Raw genomic sequence first — 22,536 nt, forward strand, 5'->3', positions numbered from 1 at the left:
GGCAAGAGGGTACAGGGCGTCCAGGTGCGCCTTGTTATGAACGTGTGCGTCGGCGGCCGCGGCCGGCGATGGGCGAGGCGGGCCCGGAGCGACGTGCGTGGGGGCGGGCCACGCGCCGGAGGTGACGTGGCCGCGCGCGCCTCGGCGAGACGCTGCACCGTGTAGAGGAGGTCCATCTCCATGCTGTGTATGTGTGTGTGTGGGAGCAAAGGAGGTTCTCCAGACGGAATCTGTACGCTGTCGTTTTCTATAATTTTTCAGTGTCCGAGGCAATTCTATCACAATTCGTTGACATGGGTGAGATGCAGCGTGTTTCACTAAACTACTCCTCAAAGAGAAGAAAGACTGCGTGGCATGATTTCGTTCATCCAACAATCAATCTAGCTACATAATATAAACACAATCTGGGCAGAATGAACAAATAACAAGGAGAAAGAAAAACAACAAACGCCCCAACCTCGCAGCACCAATGCTTTGCCATATTTCTTCAAAGAAGTAGAACAACGTCAAAAACTAGCAAACGCCAAACCAAAGAGTATAAATCCCCACTCGAGAAATCAATTGGAAAAAAGAAGAGGGCCTGTCCGTCAAAGGCTGACCACCCGCACCTATAAACCGAAAATCGTATAAAAACGCCTTGTGAAATTATGTCCATGCTGAACACTCGAATTGGCAACCAAGCTGCGAAGCTCAGTCACACATGTATATGCAATTAAAGGTGCCGGTCTTTTGTTGATTGGCATCCCGTATATATCTCTTTTTCTTTGTTTTTGGTGATGCAGCATCCACATTCATGTTGAGCCATATGACGGCACACTGCGGGGAGTCACGTCTCCGCTGAGCCGTCGCATGGCAGACAAGTGCGGCGTCTTGCTGTTTGCTTCCGCAATCATCTGCTGCTTCTTTCGCACCATAGTGAGTCGTCCTGTAATCATAGTAATCATCTTCCGTACGTGGGCTTCCTCTTCCATGTCCAGATCGCTGCCTTCTTGGGCCGTGTCTCTGGCCGGTTCCTTGCCGGAGGAAACCCTGCGGCCCGTTATCTCTTCGCCACTGTCCAAAACTGCCTCGAGCATACGGATGGCCGTGAGGTACGAAATCTCGCATCCGGGCAGATTTTCGTTGGTCACTTCGTCAATGGCAGCCGCACGGCTCATCTCAAGTGCTCGATCGTACATGAGCTTTTCAGCGCTGATACCAGGCGTCAAGTACACCTGCTTGGCTCCGCCAGCAGACGACGCGATCGAGTCTTCGCCTTGGCTGGAAGGGTAGCCAGGATGGTCCTCGGGAAGCAGCTTTTGTGCTTCGCTAAGCTTCAGGCGTACAACCTCGGACTTTTCCAAGACCTCGTTGAACCGTTGCCGAACCCACTGAACGACAGCATTGATTCGCTGTACAAGCGTCTGGGATACAATGGATGATTCGGCCCGAGATTTCTTGGACCACCACAGGCTGGCAATGTCCATGGCACGTGCGAGAAGAGTTAGAGACTTGACGAAGAGAACCAAGGCTTCCTCGGACAGAGCCACAGTGGCCTCAACTGTCAGCCCATCGTCTTCACCGATGACTTCGTCATGCACGACACCGCCGAGACCATAGTCCATAGACGGGGCCAACGGAACCAGCTGCTTATACTTGACTTCGGCAAAGCCGTATACGCAGTCGCTCCGGGTCGCAAACTCCTCAATAGCCTGCGCAGCCCTGGCGTCCTCGTCAGATACCTGAGAGGTCTTACCGTCACCCAGGAGTCCAGCAGACGTCGGCGTAGGGTATGCAGGGAAAGGCTGGTATAGAGGTGGCGATGGACCCTTTTGACGTATTGGGTTGACCTTGTATCCAAAGAGACGAAGGCTTGCGTCTTGAATCGCTTTAGAAATGGCGCTCGAGGCAGATCCGGGACTAGCAGAAAGCGCCTTTTCGTACGAAGAACGGCGGTCCTGGCCAGCGCGCCCTTGGGCAACAAGAGCTGTTCTCGAGGCCGGTGTCGGAATAGCACCTGTAGTAGAGGTGGAAGAGCCTTGCTGGGTATACCTCCTCTGCATGGGGCTCGCCCTCGCCGAAGGGTTGTTTTGCCCTAGTCTCTCGTTTGCAGCCAACTCATCCGCCAAAGCATTGACTTCAACATGTCGACGCTCAACCACGACGTAGTCTCTTTCGAACATGACATCTTGGGCAGCCTTTTCCTCTTCCGATAGCGAAACATCCGACGGCTGTCGCGCCACACGCAAAGACGAGGGTTGCGGTTCGCGTCCACTTCGATCGGCTGCTCTGGGATGATTTGGAGCCGAGTGCGATTGAATTGGTACAGGCCGTTGGATGCCAAGACCGTGCCCACTATCACGAGGCGAGGTACTCGGACGGCGCTCGACGGGTTGGCTTTGGCGGCGTCGGGTTGCTTCGGCGGGGCTTCCCACTGTAGAGGAACGCGGTGAGTCGTGAGGGGACCTCGGGGATGAACGCGTATCCCTACGATCGTCACTGAGCTGCCTGGCCATCTGTGTGCGGGGCGACGAGGGCATGGCTTCGCCTTGGCGGATAGTCTCTAGCTCCCGCTTGGGTGGTTTGGGAATGTCATCCTCCACGAGACCAGGAATATCAGCAGTAACGACGGTATGGGCGAAGAAATTTTCGAAACTCAAGCGCTCAACGGGGCTTCGTTTTAGCAACGCGCGAACGAGCGCCTTGAGATCGGGGGTTACGATGACTTCTCTAGGAAATTTGATGATGTCCTCTGCAGCTTCTATCTTGCGGAGCAGCTCAACGTGATTTCTAGCTCGGAAGGGTGGGCGTCCTGTGATCATCTCATAGAGCACGGTGCCAACAGACCACAGATCAGCCTTGGCATCGTAGCGTTCATAGCGAAGAATTTCAGGAGCCATGTATAGCGGCGAGCCACAGAGAGTATCGGCGAGAGAGGTTGATGGCAAAACTCGGGCAAAGCCAAAGTCGGCAAGCTTGAGCATGGGCAGAGAGGCAAGGCCTGATATGGGAATCAGGGAATCTCGGCTAGCCTGCATGATGGGTAACGCTCGTTCGGCTCTGAACGCTTGCGCCGGTAACAAAAGGAGATTCTGGGGCTTCACATCTCGATGGACGTAGTTCTTGGCGCGGAGAAACTCGAGTGCACTGCAGAGTTGCTTGAGGAAGTGGCGGATGACAACTTCGTGCAAACCAGAGTTGGGGGCGCAGGGATACTTGCGTGCCATTTCGTGGGTAGCGGGATGTGTGATGAGCTTGTCTCGCTTCTTAATAAAAAGGGACAAGTCGCCAAGCTCGCAGTATTCCATGACGAGGTTGATGTGTGTAGATGATTCGACGCAATCATGGAGGGCAACGATGTGGGGATGTCGAAGAGTCTTGAGAATCTGGATCTCTCCGTAGAGGTTCTCTTTCAACTTCTTATTGAGACGCTCCAGCTCGACGGATTTGATGGCTACGGCGGCTTTGGACTCCTTGTGCTTGTTAGTTGCGAGTCCTAGAGTAGGGCCGGGCAAGGACGCGAAGCTTACCTTGTGCCATCCCATATAGACCTGGGCAAAACTGCCTTTGCCAATCTCCCTATCGATAACGAAGCTGCCAACATGACGGCTGCTCCTGCGGGTGGCACGGGACGATGTCCCTTCTTGCCGGCTAGCCATGACGTCCTGTGAAGCGTATCAGAGACAGGAAGAGAGGAAGCCTTTAAATATAGCCGCTAGCGGGCTTATAATATTCGAAATACGTCGACGGCGGTCAAGATAGTCATGTAAGCGCTGGAAGAGGTCGTGGCGTGGCAAAGAAATGGATGTATCGAGTAGAAGAGGCGGGAGAGGAGTCGAGGCAAGGTAGCAAGGTCGAGCAGTGTGCGCAGAGTCTAGATGGACCGAAAGATGTGGGTAGCCGGACGGGACTTTATTGCCGAGTATGTTGGGTCGGATAGTTGGGCTGGCGGGTGCAGTCTGTGGATTTGGTCGAGTTAGCTGGACTGCTAGACTGCTGGACTGCAGGGCTCAAAGTGAGTGGGCAGTCAAGAGGTGCGATGCAGCGATGGTAGAGGCACTGAGGTATGCATGCATGCGGGAGGGTGTGACAGGACAGGGAAGCCGCAGCGACGGACCAGAAAACGGGAACGGGCGTGAACGCAGGAGCCTGGGGAGACGGATGCGAGGCGACCGAGATGCGCAAGGCAGCAGCGACAAGGCGGAAGTCAAGCCGGACAAGCACAGACGGAAATTCGAGGAGTGCGATGTCGAGATGCAGGGATGCGCGGGGAGGAGTCCAGAAGTGCGAGGCGACGAGTACCGACAGGCTAGTAACGATGCGCAGCTCAACTTGGAGGCCGTGACTAACACGGAGCGCAAGGACTAGGTCGGAAACGATGGCGTCGCGCGATTTGGAGCACGAGTTGAAGGTGACAAGAGGAACGTGGTTGTGCGCATTGGGTAAATGGATGAAGGAGGGTTTGTCTCGGAGCTAGGTAGATGACTGGGGAGGAAGTCTGGCGTGGCGGATGGGCGTTGTTGAGGAAGACGGGCGAGGCGAGAGTTGAAACTGAGAGGAACGGCGCGCAAACGGGAATAGGCAGCTTCGGAGCAGAGCACCGACTAGGGGACCACCTATAATCGGCAGGAGAAGGAGGCGCGTGGGCAATGGACAGCACCCCAGCACAGACTTACCCTGATGGTTGATAGCCAGGACTAGGGACGTAATAAAGGAGCGTGAATGGTGCTGTCAAGGTGATGGTAGACTGGCCAAAAAGGGGAGGCCGTGATGAATAGAAGATGAAAAGCGAATGTTGATGGGCGGGTTCGTTGCACAGGCTACGGCTGGCTGACAGGTGTGACTGTGCCGATGGCGCAAACAAGAAGGAAAAGGCGGGCGATGGCGGAGGACGAGACGAGGACGCCAGCGAACGAGCCAGGCCAAAACGACAATGACAAGGCGTCACCGACAAGGCAAGTTGCCGAATCGAGACGCGGCGCTAAAATAGTGAAGGGACTGACGGTGATGGTGGTATCAGTCGTGGCGTATGTGTTGTGTGTGTGTGTGTGTGTGTGTGTGGGTGTGGATGATGATGTATGGCCATGTACGGTCTTTGGAGGACTGCGTGCGTCGAGCGGCGGGTAGGGCGGTGCTGCGTGCGGTCGCCGGGATGCAGGCCTGGGTGGTTTGCTTGTTGGAGAAGAGCGACAAGTTGCGAAAAGAGAAAAGGAAGACGAGGCGGGAATTGATGAAATGGGGAGGGGGGCAAGAAGGAGTAATGAAGCGAGTGTTGTTTATTATGTGGCGATGGAGAATGGTAAGGCGTGATGACAAACGCGGCCTTGTCGGTTGTACTACAAATTACCAGCGATCGAGACGGACGTTTGTATTGAGCAGCTGTTCGACGGGACAGACGAGAGGACCCCATGGCACAGAAAAGACCAGCCTGATGGAGTACACATGGCGCTCGCAGTGCCGTGGCATCTGTCGAGACCTTTATGAACTAGTTAGTGTTCTTTTCTTCTGACACCAGTGCGGGCAATGGAGCCGTCACGACACATTTGGAACGAGCTCGTGATGCCGTCGTTTTTTTGGGGGTGGGGGATGACTGTTGGCGCCATCCGTGTTACCAGCGACAGCGAGTGAGTTGTGGAGAATTGGCGGGGGCGTCTTGCTTCCCCCAACGGATACAACTGATACCAGCACAGCAGTTGACCAGGACAAAGGACAAGTACCGCACAAGTACCTACCTACCTTAGAGGTAGCCTCTGGGGCCACTAGTCATGGCAGCACGTAATGCGGATGCCTGGGCAACTGGGGAACAACTACAGTGGTGTAACTGCTGTAACACCCGTGAGACGGACGTGTGAGCCGGCACCAGTGGCAACTGCCAACCCTGAAGGGAAAAATACATGGCCGTGACATGAGGCGAGTCGAGGACCAAAATGCCCGGTGCCGCTGCATTGGACCTCTGGAGAAGAAAGATGGTGGCGCAGCTACATTTGTACTTTGTACGAATTACTGCCACTACCTTTTTGCAAGTGCCTTGCATTGAAGGTAGATAATTCGTACACTAAGGTAATTTAGGTAGGCCTGAGAGCACCCCCCGAGTCTCCAATACAGCAGGTCGTGCCGGCCGTCCTTGGGCCTCGGGCGCGCTGCAAACACAAAGTCAAGACACAATCTGAGCACAGAGGTAGTACATACAGGCATCCGCCCTCAAAAGGAACGATAAGCCAAGCTTCAAGCCGATGGTGTCCTGCTATCTCTCCATCAATCGCGGGGATCTCGTACCCCCTCCCTTCTAACGAACCAGTCCTTATCCTATCACTATCGGACGTCCATTTTATCTTCGTGTGACATGGGCTTTAGTTACTTATCAAGATGGGCTTTTTCCTTTTATATTAGTGTACTGGTACTCCGTACAGATTAGTCTTATCCCGGTATCATACACTGACTGGTCCTGGCCGCTATTCCCGCCACAAGTTGCATAGGTACAATTCTCACCACAAATGTGTCCCAAGCTTAGAAGGCAACAGGGTAGGGGTTCCGACCCCCCCCCCCCCCCCCCCTTCCTTCAAAACTCCCCGTGACTCTTTGTTACGAGGCGTAGCCCTGCGCATGCAGTCAATGTGATATCCCGCCAACCCGCCAGCCAGCACGTAGGCAATCAATACGCCATCAATCTCTCTCCTCTGCCGGGCTCCCTCCATTCCCAACAAAGATCAAGTCAGCCAGCCACCACAACTCCCGTCGTCCATGCAGCCAACCAGCCGCCATTCATCCACCACGGATGACCTCTCTCACTTGCCAATCACAGATTCGCTACCCCGTACGTCATAGGTGGGCGAGTCATCTTCGATTATCCGTAGTTGTCCGTAATAAAATACCAACCTCCCTCCTCCCTCCTCCCTCCTCCCTCCTCCCTCCTCCCAAGGAACATCACTTGCCCTTCTGGACAATGGTCTGGCCCCCTCCGGGCCACCGGTCTCCACTCCGGCCAGGACCAAGACAGTCGCCGAACACCCTCGATGACTCTGCTCCCAGTCGTTCCCAGCGCGCCCGTCCCGTCGTTGATGATGGATAGATGTAAGTATCCGTATCAGCATAAAGCATTCGTACCAGTACAACAAAAAGATGCCTGGCGCGCCTGGCCCCGGACGCTTTCCCCGCAAACCCCATTGCGCCAACGAACCCCGGCCTCGCGTCGCCCGAATTCAAAATGGAAAAACATACTCCGTACAGGATACATCAGTCACAAAAGTAAACAAGAGAAAAAAGTAGAAAAAATGGCGGCCCCATCCCACTGGTCGTCTGTCCACAACTGCCTCTGCTGTGCGCCATGTCAACCAAGAACTCGAATACGGTTGCGCCCAATGCCGTGTCACCCTCCATCGCCTGTCTTACACCACACCCACCTGGCATCTCCTTTACTGGTACAAATTATTGCTGGTATTGCTGTAGTTATTGCCCCGTACCTAGGTAGGTAGGTAGTCAAACTACCACTTCATCAACCCCCAAGTCGCTGCCACATCACCGTCGAACAAGGTCTCATTCCCCAGACGCAACATCCCTTTTGAGCCAGTCATGATCCCGGCTTCGTCCCCCGTCTCTCTCACAATGTTGGTTGGTTGGGCACACAAGCACCTTTGCTAGCAAGGGCATGCAGAATGCAAGCCAAGGGTCCTTTGTGCGCTGTGCCCCCCATGTTTTTCGATGAACCTGCTCCTGTCTTTTGCTGTATCTACTATTCATCATCCTCGATCCCAGTCGTGTCCCGACTACCTCTTTTTCTCCCCTTCTCCCCTTTTCCCCTTTCCCTTTTGCAAGCCACATGCTACCCGCTCGCCGCCCCGATAGGCTCTTCCTCCGCACCTCAGTGCCGTATGACCACACACCACACATTCTCTCCCTCGCCATCTCTCATATCTGATAGAACTTGTACGTGGCCGCACTGCATAAATTAAGCCACTGCGCTGGCAACACCCAGCTGGCATGCAATGCTATATTTCATACCGCGACTGCTCGTCTCAAAGGAAACCAAGCTGCTTTCCTCTACCCTGCTCCCATCTTCTTTGTTGGGGCCTACCCAACTGCATTTACATATCCGCGGCCTCTTTCTACTCTACTCTACTTATCTTTCCGTTCATGTTTGCTTGTCATGTCACCTCTTATCGGTCTGACACCGCTTGCTCCCCTTCTCCATGCCCATGCTAGCTTGCTAGTCATGCCCTTGCAGCTCTTCTAAATCTCAAGCCGCCGAAGTCGGACACCCTCCACCTCCTCCGCACCAAGGTAACTGCATCTTAGACATTGACATGTGGCTGCCGCCGACGAATCGAGATTTCTTGCTGGCAGCCTCAACCATCTCCTAGTAGTCTTGATGCGCTTGACATCATGTTGCAAAACCAATAAAATCAATTCGCCTAACTGAAAATTTCCATGTTCCTATTCTGCCTCATGACGGTCATGGCAATCCTTTGGGTATCTTGTGCTACGACTAAAATCACATAAAACGTCGCTCTGTCGTTTTACTTCCCGGGACCTCGCGCTCATAATGCAGCCCAATCAACGGCTGGTTCCCCCCCTCCCCCCTGAGTTATATCGTCGCGCGCATCGGCACTGGTTCTCTCGGTCGTATCGCAGTCGTCTAGTGGGCACTCTTGGGGGCGTTGGGTAGCTCCTTGAGAGCTTCACCAATGATGCTGATACCCCTGCGCAGCTCATCCTCGGTGATGACCATGGGCGGAGCAAAGCGGATAATGTCGCCGTGCGTGGGCTTGGCCTGTGAACTAGTTAGTATCACGCAACGTCGAATCGTCGGCGCATAGAGTTTACATACCAGTAGACCCTTCTCCTTGAGCAGCATACACAGGTCCCAGGCAGAGCGGCCATTGGTGGCAGACTCGTCGATAACGCAAGCATTCAGAAGACCCTTACCACGAACAACCTTAAGGATGGGCGACTTGAGGTCAGTCAGGCCCTGGCGGAAAATTTCTCCTAGACGCTGGGCGTTCTCAATCATATTCTCCTCCTCAATGAGCTCCAGGGCGCGAATGGAGACGGCGCAGCCCAGGGGATTGCCGCCGTAGGTGGAGCCGTGTGTGCCGGGCTCAACGACCGACATGACCTCCTTGCTGGCCAGCACAGCACTGACAGGGTACATGCCGCCGGAGATGGCTTTGCCGAGGGTCACCATGTCGGGCTTGACGCCGGCCCAGTCGGAGCAGAGCATCTTACCGGTGCGACCAATACCTGTCTGGATTTCGTCGGCAATGAGAAGCACATTGTGCTTGGTGCATAGCGCCTGGACCTTGGCCAGGTAGTCTTCATCAGGAACCACGACACCAGCCTCACCTTGGATGGGCTCAATGATAAAGGCAGCAGTGTCTTTGCCATGGTCGTTGAGAACCTCTTCGATATCGGCAACATTGTTGTATCGGATGGCTTTGCCAGTCGAGGGCGATATGGCGCCAATGTTGGGAATGTAGGGACCATAGTTGTCCTTGGACTCGGGGTCTGTCGAAAGGGTAATGGCGGCCATCTATCAGGGTAAGTGCAAGTCCGAAGCTAAAATTGTACATTCTCTGTCGAGAGCAACTTACGGTGCGTCCGTGAAAGTTCTCGGCCACGGCAAAGACCAGAGCCTGGTCCGTGTCTACACCCTTGACTTTGTATGCCCACTTGCGGGCAATCTTGACAGCGGTCTCGGTGGCTTCGGCGCCAGTGTTCATGGGAAGCACCATGTCGTAGCCAAAGACTTTGCGGACCTTTTCAGCCCACTTGGGGAAGACGTCATTGTGAAAAGCGCGAGAGCTCAGTGTGAGGCGCGAGGCCTGCTCGGTCAGAGCCTTGACGAGCTCCGGGTGACAGTGGCCTTGGTTGACGGCGCTGTAGGCGGACAAGAAGTCCATGTACTTGCGGCCCTCGGGGTCCCAGACATTGATCCCTTGAGCCTTAGCGAAGACGACGGGAAGAGGCGAGTAGTTGTGTGCGGCGAACTCGTTTTCGGCACCAATGGCAGCCTTGGTGGAGGCGGCGTGGAAGCGAGAGTAGGTCATTCTGAAAGTAGAGGCAGATTGTGCAATTGGAAGTCTAAGATGAAGTATTAATGGAAGTGAGCGGAAAGTTTGCCCTTGTCTAGTTCAAGAGGGAAAAAAAATGGTGCAATCTCTGGCCAGTAGCCGGCCGGATTACATTTCCGGCACCAAAAGACACTTTAAAATATTTGCCCCTCGGACACTGGTAGCCAGACCAGCAACCAGCAGGCCGTTATGTTATGGTGGGGGAGGGGCATTGGTGGTGGTAAGCAAGCAAGACCAGAGCCACACCAAAATGACGTCGATTACTGGTAACGTACCTGTGATTATTGTGTATCGATCGGATCTGGTGGAGGCTGTTTGAGGGTTGAAGATTCGGGCGCGTGCTGGTAGAAGAGGATTGTATGCAGAGGGCTCGAGAGCGAGAGAGTGGGTGGCAAGTAGGCAGTAGTTATACCCGTCTGTAGCCATCACTGGAGCAGCTGTTGCATGTTTCGCGCTCGTGGGTGCCGTACGAATTTTGTGCCCGCCGCTATACCCCTAAGTGCAAGTGTGAGCGCCGTGATGTGGGTTCCATTGGTTTTGTGTTCCAGCAAGGGAGTGCAGAGGCCGACATTCGGTCTGGGCTGGACCCAGGCAAGCAGACACCTTGTTCGGTCGTGTGAATCGGATTTCTTAACCTTTGGATCCGGCGGGCATGTCATTGGCACACGTCTCCCATATCCAGCCCTTTGGATCTCATAAGACACGGTCTCTCTGCCTGTTGGTAAATGTTCTCAGAGGTTTTGACAGCGTCTCCCATCGCATGGTCGAACCTACCGTCGTGCGGTCACCACTGACGTTAGTCGGCCGTGTGCTGCGCTCCACACACACTCACAGAATTTCCCAAAGTTTTTTTCCTGCTATTTTTGCCCCCGAGCATGCGGCGTCCAATCCGTGTGACGACTTGGCAAATCCTCTGGTGTGGCCTGACTAGCGAGGCTTCAGCCCACCAGTAGCAGCAGGCCGAAGCCAACCGGCGCAGTAGGGCGTGGGTTCCAGACATGATCATGTTCACGACGGGTCCCGCGAGCTTTGCGCTGGTCCACACTGGCCGCCGCCGACGTATCGCACCGGTAGCCGGAGCCGGGGTGACGGGGCGGCCGGTCAGGCGCCCCTCACGAGACCAACCACGAGCCAATTGTTGACGAGATGATGACAGGCGGCTTGCACTTGCATGAATGGGTGAGAGCGGTGATGTCGACGGCTGCGGTGTTGTTCGGTTTGCAAGGATGCCGTCTGCTCGTAACCGAGACGCTCATTTCTGCTTGGGATTAGTACTCGTCGAGATGGTTGTCAAAACTCGCCAGGATCCAAGCCTCGAAGTAAATACTATTGAGCAGGAGAGAGATGTAGCGTTCACTGCAGGATTTGAAAAAGGGAAGGAAAATCTAGGTATTTACCAAGGCGCCCTTGCTAATGATAAATTCAGAGCTGCGTTTGTTGCCAGCTGTCAGAGTGTTTGCCAGGGTCCTGCAGTCGCGGGCACTGGTAACTCGTTCCAGAACCTCTCTCCTGCATGATGCATCTTATTCTAGACTACATGCCGTTAAATCGCTATTATTCCTCAGCGCGTTGATCGCACCAAATCTGGATTCGCATCTGACCTGTCTCTAGTTAGCCTCCAGCATCTCAGATGAGATTTGTGCCCCACCGTGCGATGCCGGGCCCCTTTCCTGAGCGCGAGGTAACCTTGTCAAGATAGTTACTCCAAGCACTAACTGTTTGTCCAGTGACATTGGACCGGGATATTCCGTACGCGAGTGGTGCAAGCATAGGTAGGTACGGCATATTCAGTTGCCGCCGGTGATAAGTTTTCTCGATACCGGTTCATTTTGCTGGTGCCTTGCTAAGGCGCGCCGCTGCTGTTCCTCAATTCGTTGGCAACAGATCCTCGCTTGGCTCATCACTTAGACGCATCCCACGGCGCGCGTCTTTGCCTGCACTGCTTGCCGATTTTACCTCCGATGTTGCAATTCTGATACCGATTGCGATACCCGTCATACAGCATGGCACCTTCACGCCCAGTGGCGAAATCTCGCATTTCCTTCACTCATGTCCTCCTCGTCCGCCTCGTTAACGCACTAAGCATCGCCACTTTCTTCCAACCCGACGAGTATTTCCAGTCGCTCGAGCCGGCATGGAATCTTGCTTTTGGCTCCGAAAGCGGCGCCTGGCTCACTTGGGTATGCTCGCTTTCTACCACCAAATCCAATATCGTGGCCTAACCCTCGCTAGGAATGGCACTACCAACTGCGTTCCTCGCTGCATCCCATGCTCTTTGCCATTCCGTATTGGCTGGTTCATCACGCAGCACAGCTTCTGGAACCATTGGGGTTTCCTATCACCTTGCGCTCGAACATGCTCATTGCCTCTCCGGCTATTTTGCAGGGGGTCATCGCTGCATTAGGGGACTGGTACACCTTCAAGCTCGCTTCAAACATATACGGCCAGGACAGCCTGAATGCCAACGTCGCAGTAAGCTAATATATGGATCCAATTTCAAGTCTACCTGCTCACCATTCTAAGCTTATGCTGCAACTTGTCAGTCCATGGCAGTGGTACTGCGCATCGCGCACCTTTTCCAATTCTCTGGAAACCACCCTCACCATCATGGCACTCAGCTATTGGCCGTGGCCACTTCTAGGCGCTGCCACAACGACAAAGGAGAACCCAAAGCTTGCTGATCCGCTCAAACAAACCGGAACCCTCGGCCGCCTCCGCGTCTGTCTATGCCTGGCTGCACTAGCCATTGTGCTACGGCCAACTAATCTGCTCATATGGCTCACCATCGCAGGCCTCACCGTAACGCGCCTGTCATTTCGCGGCGCTTCACCATTCGGCATATCCACAATTGCCGTGCTTGTACGCGAGGCAATTCTATGCGGCACCTTCATCTTGAGTCTGTCATTGGTAGCCGATCGGGTCTACTTTGGATTCTGGACGCTGCCAGCACAAAACTGGCTCTACTTCAACATTACCAAGTCACTTGCCGTTTTCTATGGTCAGAACCCATGGCATTACTATCTTCTTCAGGGCATCCCCCTACTCTGTACCACGATATTACCATTTGTTTTGCCTGCCCTCCTTCGACCCCAGACAAACGGCACCGCGGAGCTCGAAAACACGCACCGTGCGCTAGCTGCAGCCGTCATTGTCACGGTCACGACACTGTCGCTCATCTCGCACAAAGAGGTCCGCTTCATCTACCCTCTGCTGCCCATTTTCTCCATCCTAGCGACTCCTCGTGTCACGTCATTTTTCACATCAGCCCCACAATCAACCACGGCCACGCAGACAACCTCCAGGCGCCAGGTCCGCAACAAGAGGTACCTCATGGCGGGCCTCGCTTTGAATGGCTTGCTGGCTGGTTACCTCTCCTACTTCCACCAAGGTGCTCCCATTCAAGTACTCTCGTTTCTCCGCGAGGACTTCGAGCGCATCCATGCCACCTCCGGGGTGTCGCAGTCCCACGAAAAGAAAGAGCTGTTTGCCCTCTTTCTGATGCCATGCCACTCTACACCGTGGCGTTCACACCTGGTGCATCCGGATCTGCACGTGTACGCGCTGAGTTGCGATCCGCCGCTGAACACAAGCCCCAATACCGTTGAGAGAGAAACATACCGCGACGAGGCGGACCGCTTCTATGACGACCCCGTTGGCTTCTTGAGCCGCGAGCTGTTCTCAGCTACGCCTCAGCTACCGCCGTCATCTGTTCCTGGGGGTCGTAGCCCGGCGGCGGTGCCTGGCCTTCTGAACCCACCGCGGTACATTGTCGGCTTTGAAGGTGCAGAAGAGTACCTGGCGCAATTTCTCACCACGACCGAGGAGGGAAAGGGAATGGGTCTGAGGCTGCGACCCGTGTGGAGAGGCTTTAACGGGCTGTTTCATGAGGATTGGCGCCGCGCCGGAAATATTGTAGTCTGGGACACTGGTGTTTTTCAGAATGCACCTCCTGTTCTGTAGCACATTCGACTTGGTAGCGTAGGAATCAATCGTCGAAGGCTTCTGTGCTTCATACCCACCCACGTGCAGCTCGGGCCTGCCAGATGGCCAAGGTAGTCCTGGTTCAGCAAACAAACGTCCACAGCAATGCGCATAGTGTCGACAGAGAACATAGCCCATGGAAGACCGCAGGCCAGCCGCTCGTTTCCGCGTTTGGTTGGCTCCCCAGCGCCGCCAAGGCGCCCACATATAGCCAGACCACGGTGAAAAAGTACATTAGGAAGCGGACTATTCATCGCAGAAAAAGAATTAGCTATCTTCGTGTTTCAAAGGCTGCGTACAATCGAGAAAACCCCTGCTGAAGGCCGGTCCTTTTTGCGCCAGGGAGGAGGGGGGGGGTTCATGGAACTCACATTCCTCTAAGCAAAGCTGCCGGACAAAGCTTTGAGGCCGGCGGTGATAAAACATGGTCGAGAGGAAGATGAATATGAAAAGATCTGCATACAGATCTGCAAGTTAGCAGGACTTTTCTCTATATGTCACCCACTCACTTTTTCCGATTTTCCCAAGCGGGTTGCTCTGTGTCATCTACATACAGGCCAGCCTGATCGGCGCATCTATTATAAAAGAGCATAACCCTATAACAGCGGGAGACATGTTGAGATGGGTCGTGATTTGAAATTTTGCTGCGATAGATGAGAGCAAAAAGAAGAGTTTGAAGAATTGCCGCTGTGGAACGAGCCAAAGGTGTTGGACAAATTTGTAGAGATGTTTCCAGGTAGCAGAGCAGAAGGGTGTCCAGAATCGAAAACATCGGGGGATACTTGTAGGTATACTTGCAATTAAATGATATTCGCGGGCTGCAGCATAACTTTTTAACTTTGCTGATTTGGCAAGGTTTGCGACTCGCTTTGTGCCGTTGGACGGCCGCGAGCGCGGCGCCAAACCATGTCACACTTTGCAAGAGGCGGAGCAAGCATAGCGGCTACAAAGACATAACATGTTAGAGAAGTAGAGAAGATGAGTGAATTAACAAGAGGGGGCTGTTTGGATATCCTATTCTCCTAAATCCGCCTTCGCAAGGAAAAAATAAATAGTTCGGTACGACATCACCAGCCTCCATCTCCATTCGGTCAACCGCCCATCGAAAACCCAAAAGAAACATCAGATTCATACATACATTTCCATTTGAGGCCTCCATATAACAAAAAAAAAACCAAGAAACAGTAGAGCCGCCTCCAAATCTAACACGTTTCTAAAAAGTCACCACCCAGTAACTTTCGCCCCAAATACAACACCGAAAACTTTTTCCCATTCAACATCACCACATATACAGTTTGTCTTAACCGCAGACCATTCGTCTTTGCCTTGTATGCATCTCTCTTTGTTGCTCCGGGCGGGCTGCGTGGAGTTTCATAACGTTGAAAACCTAAACGCAGGCAGATATTAGGAGGGGCGAGAGAAGTCGTACAGCGCATAAATGACCCAGCCGCTCAGTGGAGCTGGTACATGAGGATGATAAAAAGACAAAAAATTATTAATCCCGTGCCACAACGTGAAACAAGAATTTGCAGGACAAAAAAAGACGCATTCAACAAGCCGTAGAGAGCGAGAGCGTGCCTCGACACGAGGCCACGCGCTCTGCATCATCTCTCTGGCTGGGTATATAATTGTTCGTCACATCGTCAACTATCGTTCAAGAAGCCGGCTTTCTTAACAAGCGCAAAATTTATTCAGCTTTGAGAGTAGCTTTGACGGTCTCAGGCGCTGAATCTTCGGGCTTGATCGCTTGCGACTCAGCGTGGTGGGGCTCGACAGCCTTGGGTTCGACAGACTCAGGCTGGTCAAATTTGGGCTCGACGACTGTAGATTCAGCTTCAACAGCAGAGTTTGGCTGGGCAGTTGGGGCACCCGCTGGTGCCAGAAGGTCCTTATTGGCAGGTATCACTTCGTGCTGTGTAGCAACTGACTCCAAAGCCGGAGCCTCACCCGGATTTGTTGATTTTTCGGCCGCTGCCGCTTCTGCAATAGGTTCTTCTTTGATCGTCCCGACGGGCTGGTGCGCTTGCTCACTAGCTGCATGAGCGGAAGCTTCAGCAGTAAGGTTTTGCGTCGCATCTTGAGCAACTGGGACTTCTTCCTTCTTTGGTAGCGCCTCCACATTGGCTGGGCCGCCCGAGGGCTCATCGCGCTTAATGTCAAGGCTCTTGCCGCGGCCGAGGATAGTTGCACTGATACTCGAGCGCTCGCCTGCTGGGGGCGGCGACTTGTTGCGCTTGTGATCGGCGTTCTCTTTAGCCTCCCGGTATTTGTTCTTGATCCAGCCGAGCGGGCCTTTGGCGTCGCCGTCTTTGCTGTCGTATGACTCTGCGAAAGCCGTTTCTGAGCCATCTGCTTGGAAGCTTTTGCGTACTTTGCTAGAGCTTGCGAAAGAGGTTGTACTCGTCTCCGCGTTATGGTTGAGTCCTAGGTTGAACTGGGGAGGGGTTTCACCGCTGCCATCATCCTTCTTGGTACCAAGTGATAACCACCTCTTCCTCTTTTCTTTTCCAGGGCTTGTTAGCAGGCTGGCAGCCCGGTCGTCAGCAGCGTGGTCTGGGTCTGAAAGGCCATTGGCAGAGTCAACGGGCGACCCTGTCGTTTCGGCAGGAGTATCGGTAGGCTTTGTCCCGACCAGCTCTCTCGTTTCGACAGTGTTTATTGTAGGTTGAGCTGGTTTGGTAGCTGGTGAGGAGATAGCTTCGGTCTTCTCAGTAGCAGTGGGCGTCGCCATTGTTTCGGCCAAGGGCGGTACACTGTCCAGGGGGTTGGACAGTTCAACATTTGGTGAAGCAGCGTTAGACTGCGGTAGAGAGTTACTCGAGCTGTGGGCGCTCAAGTTCACCGTGCCAGGGGCTCTCTTTTTTCGCAGTTTGTTCGGCTGTCGCTTGTCGCTTCCTTCCGTCGGGGACCTTTGAAAAAGGTTTGATACACTCCGTTCCTTGGTCTCTTTGCCATGTGGAGGCACGTCGGGTGATGTTTCCAAAAGTCGATCCTGGCTATTTCCTAACGAAGCCTTGTTTGCAGAGTCGGGGGCTGCCAGAGGGGTGGCGGGCCCAGAGTTTATGGGCGCCTCTGAGAGTCGGGCTGGGGTCAGTGGCTGAACAGAACCAGAGCCGTCCTTGTCGACCTTGGCAAACTTTCGGCCGCTAACATTAGGAGACTTCTTTGACGGGAGAGTATTGCTTCTACTTAAGCCGCCTGGAGGGGGGCCAACCACCACAGCCGGAATAGTAGCCGTAGCGGAATCCTCTTTTTTGGACTTCTTGGACGAGACAGACCGATTTCGTCGCAGTTTGCCGTCTCTACGCACACTTTCAGCACCGGCACTGGCGTTGGACGCAGTTCGGTTCATCTGTGCAGGTGACTCTATGCCGGGAGTGAGCGGCCCTTTGGGAGTACCGGATTGTACTTCCATGACGGTATTTTCATCGGCGGCGGTGCCTTGCATGCCGATTAAGAAGTGATCCTGATTTTCGATGAGAAAAATGATGACGCATTGGTTGAGCCGATACTCCTCTGGAGCCATTGCATGCTGTGGGTGTGACAGCATGCCAGGCTGGAAAATGGCTGCTAGGTTCTGCGACGTCATTCGATTCTCTTCCGACTTGGCAGCAAAGACAGCGAGTAGATCAAGGATGTAAAGCAGCAGCTGGCGATTGAGTGGGGGGAGCTCGGTGATGAGGCGTTGGTACGTCCGGATGGCGGCCTTTTCGTCAAAATCGGGAACGAACTGAGGGCCTTCGGCATCACCGACAATTTGCTTGGTTGCGCCGCGCAGAGGATGGCGAAATTTTTCGTACAAATCTAAAGGAACGACAGGCTCAGGCAGGTCGTTGAGGTATCGGCGGAGGACATTAGCAGCGTCGTGTACTGTGTAGCCGTCCCACACAAGGCCTTTGCCGTATCGATCGGGTGAGTCGAAAACACTCTTCAGCTCTTTGATGCGCTTCTCGGAGCCGCTGAGGCGGAAAATGCCTTCGACGCCAGTAGCTATACAAGTAATATTAGCAAGCTGGGCGATGAGATTGTGGAAGGCGGCCAGTCGCACCCTTTTCCTTTAGGAAGACGCCGCATTTTGCGACGACGATGGGCACGTAGCCGTAGATGTAGCTTTGACCATGCTCATCGATGAGGGAGATGGCGACGTTTGCATAGGTTATACTCTGTCGCAACGGCACTCCGAAAATTCCGGGGGCTCGGGTCTCTGCACAAAGGAGTCAGCAACGGCGCAACAAAGACAAAGGAAGAGTAGACGCAAGAGTGGTGCGATTCGAGAGTAAAGGGGGAAGCTTTCTGCTCCGGGCTGACTGGCAACACAGATGTGTGATGGCTGGAGAACCGCTACACAGCTACCGACGCCGAGGAAATAGCCAGACGCAACACAAAGAGCTTGGCTGTCCTGCAGGTGGACGATGGTGGGAGCCAGAGGCCAGGACCATAGGCGGCCGTAGCTCGCATCTCGGTCTGGGGACTCGGGAGGCTCTGTACACGAGGGAAATGAGACAGATTAATTCGTACCAGGCTGATCTTGATTTTTTGAGGGGAGAATGAAGCCCTTCCACCATGACTTGAGATCGCGTTTGTTGGGCGGCGAAGAGGGCTGGAAAGACGGCGCTGTTTGGGAGGCGGCCTGCTTAGCCGCTGGGGTGGCATAGGCCATTGTATTATTATCTCGGAAGAGCGGCCGTGAAGAGGGACGAGGGCGGCGGGTTGAGAAGCTGTCGCTGGGTGCGGGAGAATGGCCAGAAGCGTCGGGGTGGATAAGCGCTTCTCAGCTTGAAAGGCCAGCTCTGGCGCGGCGTGAGCGGATGAGAGGCTCGGTGGCACTGCAGATAAATCGGTGCGAGTATGGCGAGAGGACCAAGGCAGAAGAGAAAATCGAGGCGTGGCGAGATGCGCTTATGGTCGAGTTGTCGCGCGGGTCGATGAGACCGCACGAGATGATAGCTTCTTAGCGGCGGTGTTGCGACTGTTCGTGCTAGCGGCGAGCGAGCCTTGGCTGTCAACGATGACGGGCGGGAGCCGTGGAAGCGAGAATCGTTAGCGAAGCAGCACGGAGAAAACTAGGTCGAGGGAGCGACATGGGCGCTTTGCGTGGCAAGGAAGGGGCGCGATGTGTCGAGGAGAGGCATGGGCGTGGGTGAGGAAATCGCGGGCGCTGGAGGGGGATTGGTCGTGGCGAGAAACGATGAGGCTATGCGGGTTGGAGAAGAGGCAGTATGCGTCTTCTGACTGCAGATTACAGAGAAGAAGGCGAGGAAATGGGAAGGAAGCCAAGGCGGCGGCGACCAAGCGGCGGTACCTAGTAACGTTAGTGGCTACGCTATCTGGTAAGGTACCTAGCAAGGCAAATGACAGCCAACTTGTACGGATGCGGACTAGGGAGGTACTTTGCTATTTAGGCCCTGATCTACAATTACTTGCCAAGCTATCTGCCACTGCCACTGCTACCTAGGTAGTTACACTGTGAGAGCCAGGGATTGCAAGGCTTTGTGGGCAGACTTTCTAATTACCAGTTCATAACAAAAGAAGAGGAATGGTAGTGAGCGGCACAGCAGGTGCAGCATCCAAAATGCGCCCAGTCCTAGCAAGCAGCGCAGGCGATGGATAGGTATGTCCTACCGAGTCTGAATCTCTTTGTTCATCATGTCCTACTGTTGGCAGGAAACAGAGTACAAGCCTTTATTACAACATGCAACTCCTAACAACTGGTAATAAATGCGAATAGTTAGTTATGCGTCATTTCCATATTCGGCACCGTCAACAACTCGGCATCACTGGCTGATGACACCCCTGCCTTCCCTGGACATTGAATAATTAACTCTTCGGCTCCCGATCAAAGTCATCTGGGTATTATTATTAGCTGCTCATTGGGGTGTGATGTCCAAACACCGCCAGAGAAATACCACCATCAGTACTCTGCTTGCAGACAAACTGCCAAGGTAGGGAGGCTGAGCAAAACCTGCAAAATATTCACCTACTCCGTCTGTACAGAGAACGGAGTACATATGATATCACTACCTTGCGCGACTTTAAAATTAGCACACGCATTGGGCCTCTCATTTTTCCATCAGAAATTACGGCACCGCCCACACCGTCGTCGATCGTGCGAGGAGACCCTGGCTCCCTGTATCTGCACCACTGCCGCCATCAACCACAAACTCAGTCCCAGGTATCAAATCTAGCTCTAATTAGTACTAGCAGTTACTACTGAATAATACTGGCCTTGCCGAATGTGACCTGTATCAAGCCTGGCCCAACCCCACGCCCGCCTCTGGCCAGGACGCTTCTACGCTGTGGCAGTTAAGGTTTCAGCGCGTAGCCGGTGTGGCTTGCTGGCGGCACGCGCCGTGGGATGGTTGGCTGGCAACTTACTGCACGAAGCTCTTTGGATAGCAGTCATCGTGTTTTGCCACTCTCTATGCGGGAAGATGAAGGAAGACTCCGTGCCTTGGTAGTCTTACTTGCCCACTTTTTCACCGTTTATATAACACGATTGTTATATGAATAACGGCGAGCTCCCTCGTTTGACGAGGAAGCTCAATCGAAATACCTAAAACACGGCGGCAATAAGGACCGCAACACGACAAACCTCAAGAGCATCGCTGCCAACAGCAGGTTGGAAAGAGCACCAAGATTGTTGCCCTGTGCAAGCTGACTCACCGCAGGACGCAGGTGAGCATGAACAGCCTCGCAAGAAACCCGAATCATTAGTTAGGCTCAGGCAGATTCTAGTGGGTTTTCTTAGCGCCCTCCTTCCAAGGCACGAGGCAGGCAAGCAGGTTCACTAGGAGCCATGGCATGGTGGGCTTGCATTGCCCGCCTGGCCGCGCGACAGGCCGCTGTCTGTGTCTGCGCCGCCTTTCTTGGTCTTCCAGTAGTTAACTCTTCATTCAGCCTCAGGCGAGCCACCAGTGCTAAATGCAATTAGTTATGATTAGACTTGCCTAGCTTGGGGTTGCCACGCGGCTTTGCACAAGGCCCCAAAGCCCTACCACGGTCCAACTAGCAACTGGTATCTTGTACATTCAACCAAAAGGGAGAGCACTGGTTGTTAGAAGTTGCCTTGCATTTATTTCCAGATCCTTGGCCCATTCCGAGGAAGACCGGGGAAATCCAGTTTCAGCCTTTGACGCCCAATTTGCCAGGGGTGCTTCCGTTTTGAAGAACAAAACTTCTGGGGCAGGCTGCTTCTAAAAATAAATTCGGCACAAAAGAGGACGAACCAGAAATCTAGACCCAAACCCATAACCGAGCCAAGGAGATATCTCAGACTACTTCCCTCGTGCGACCGGCGGTCACGAATTGATCCCGCCGCGATACCCACGACTATTTTCGCCGTGCCCTCACTCTCTCCCATTCAGTTCAGCGCGTTTGCCCGGAGCAAAAACTGAATCTCGTGTTCCAGTCGTCAGCGGGTGCGACATGTGTGCGGTCATTCCAAGAAATAGGCAGTAATGCATCGACAGTCACCGCGTGGCAGCCAGCGATCGTATCATGCAGTCGTCGCCCACACACACACATACACCCAACACCCCGGGCGGTTAACAGCGATTCTAGGCCTGTCCAATAGGTTACCCGAGAGCATTGAAGTTGCAGATCGCTTTCCTAGTGCTCCCCCACTTCATCCATTGGACTGCTCTGGCATGAGGTCCCGCTGTAGAACCACAGCATTTTCTCGCGATACGAAGTGTTTGAACTCCTGAGGAGATCCCATCGTATTCCTCAAGCCCACTTCTTGCTGCAGCAAGAAACGATGAGATTGCCATTTCCAAAAGCAGCTGCGGCACCTATAAGAGAACTACATCAGGTTGCGTTCAAAGCTGGATGGTGGTGCGCACAAGGGCTTACCGGCGCAACTTTCGTCAGGGCGCGTGCAGTGATCAATAACATAGAGAGCGCCCTTAGCAACATCCTGGCTGGAAAATATGGCAAGTCAATAGCTTAATCTCCAGCTCTCAGCAGTCCATGATAAAACTTACCAGTGCGAGGACTCGCTTCTGCCGGTGATGGAGACTCCATTGATATGGGCGTCACCGGAGCTGCAAAATCGGACACTCACTCGGCCACTGGGGACCACGCAGTCCTGAGTTCGGAGATTTTGCAAGTAATTCATGCAGGCAATTAGACTCTTCACGCTGGTGTAGGCTTTATCATCGGGACCACAAACGGGGTTAAAGAAGGGGGAGAATTTTGTATCGACTTTTAGTTCCCACAAGGTTAGCAGCTTCAGGTTCTGTACGGATCAGAGGCGCCAACATACGAGTCAAGGGTGGCGGCATATTGTATAGTTGCTCAGAAGTGAGGCCCAAAGACTCGAGGCTGGGAAGCCCGGGTCCGGGCCTGACTTCGGGATATTCAATCACTCCGGCCAAGACCACAGGAAGCATGGCAAGAGCTTTCAGAAGAACCTTAGTTGGCATTTTCAAGAATGGGTGGTTCTGTAAAGCTGCGGCTTGTCGGCTCAAGAGACAAAGACAAAGACCAGGGCAGCATTTATAGCAAGTGG

General features: G+C 53.8%; 6 protein-coding genes across 6 annotated transcripts; 1 reads left to right on the top strand and 5 right to left on the bottom strand.

Annotated features, from left to right (window-relative positions):
- Positions 1-791: 791 nt before the first annotated feature.
- CCM_07279 (serine/threonine protein kinase (Pdd7p), putative) lies at positions 792-5,522 on the bottom strand (the record flags this gene model as incomplete). Its single annotated transcript, XM_006672417.1, has 5 exons — positions 792-2,413; positions 2,471-3,644; positions 4,054-4,452; positions 4,815-5,113; positions 5,492-5,522. The coding sequence occupies 5 exons, from the start codon at positions 5,520-5,522 to the stop codon at positions 792-794; spliced, it is 3,525 nt and encodes a 1,174-aa protein (XP_006672480.1).
- Positions 5,523-8,611: 3,089 nt separating this feature from the next.
- Positions 8,612-10,022, bottom strand: CCM_07280 (ornithine aminotransferase; the record flags this gene model as incomplete). Its single annotated transcript, XM_006672418.1, has 3 exons — positions 8,612-8,746; positions 8,804-9,505; positions 9,567-10,022. The coding sequence occupies 3 exons, from the start codon at positions 10,020-10,022 to the stop codon at positions 8,612-8,614; spliced, it is 1,293 nt and encodes a 430-aa protein (XP_006672481.1).
- Positions 10,023-10,238: 216 nt separating this feature from the next.
- CCM_07281 (uncharacterized protein) lies at positions 10,239-11,302 on the bottom strand (the record flags this gene model as incomplete). Its single annotated transcript, XM_006672419.1, has 4 exons — positions 10,239-10,483; positions 10,540-10,761; positions 10,875-11,247; positions 11,291-11,302. 4 exons carry the CDS (start codon positions 11,300-11,302, stop codon positions 10,239-10,241), a joined length of 852 nt encoding a protein of 283 aa, XP_006672482.1.
- A 747-nt stretch (positions 11,303-12,049) lies between these two features.
- CCM_07282 (Alg9-like mannosyltransferase) lies at positions 12,050-14,347 on the top strand (the record flags this gene model as incomplete). The annotated part of the gene is made up of 4 exons (XM_006672420.1): positions 12,050-12,226; positions 12,279-12,518; positions 12,600-13,997; positions 14,024-14,347. The coding sequence occupies 4 exons, from the start codon at positions 12,050-12,052 to the stop codon at positions 14,345-14,347; spliced, it is 2,139 nt and encodes a 712-aa protein (XP_006672483.1).
- A 1,367-nt stretch (positions 14,348-15,714) lies between these two features.
- On the bottom strand, positions 15,715-18,687 carry CCM_07283 (Rho GTPase activator (Sac7), putative; the record flags this gene model as incomplete). Its single annotated transcript, XM_006672421.1, has 4 exons — positions 15,715-18,017; positions 18,076-18,231; positions 18,282-18,509; positions 18,546-18,687. 4 exons carry the CDS (start codon positions 18,685-18,687, stop codon positions 15,715-15,717), a joined length of 2,829 nt encoding a protein of 942 aa, XP_006672484.1.
- Positions 18,688-21,651: 2,964 nt separating this feature from the next.
- Positions 21,652-22,450, bottom strand: CCM_07284 (uncharacterized protein; the record flags this gene model as incomplete). The annotated part of the gene is made up of 4 exons (XM_006672422.1): positions 21,652-21,817; positions 21,869-21,946; positions 22,010-22,229; positions 22,291-22,450. 4 exons carry the CDS (start codon positions 22,448-22,450, stop codon positions 21,652-21,654), a joined length of 624 nt encoding a protein of 207 aa, XP_006672485.1.
- Between the last annotated feature and the right edge of the window lie 86 nt (positions 22,451-22,536).

This window comes from Cordyceps militaris (genome assembly GCF_000225605.1).
Source record: "Cordyceps militaris CM01 unplaced genomic scaffold CCM_S00005, whole genome shotgun sequence".
NCBI lineage: Eukaryota > Fungi > Ascomycota > Sordariomycetes > Hypocreales > Cordycipitaceae > Cordyceps > Cordyceps militaris.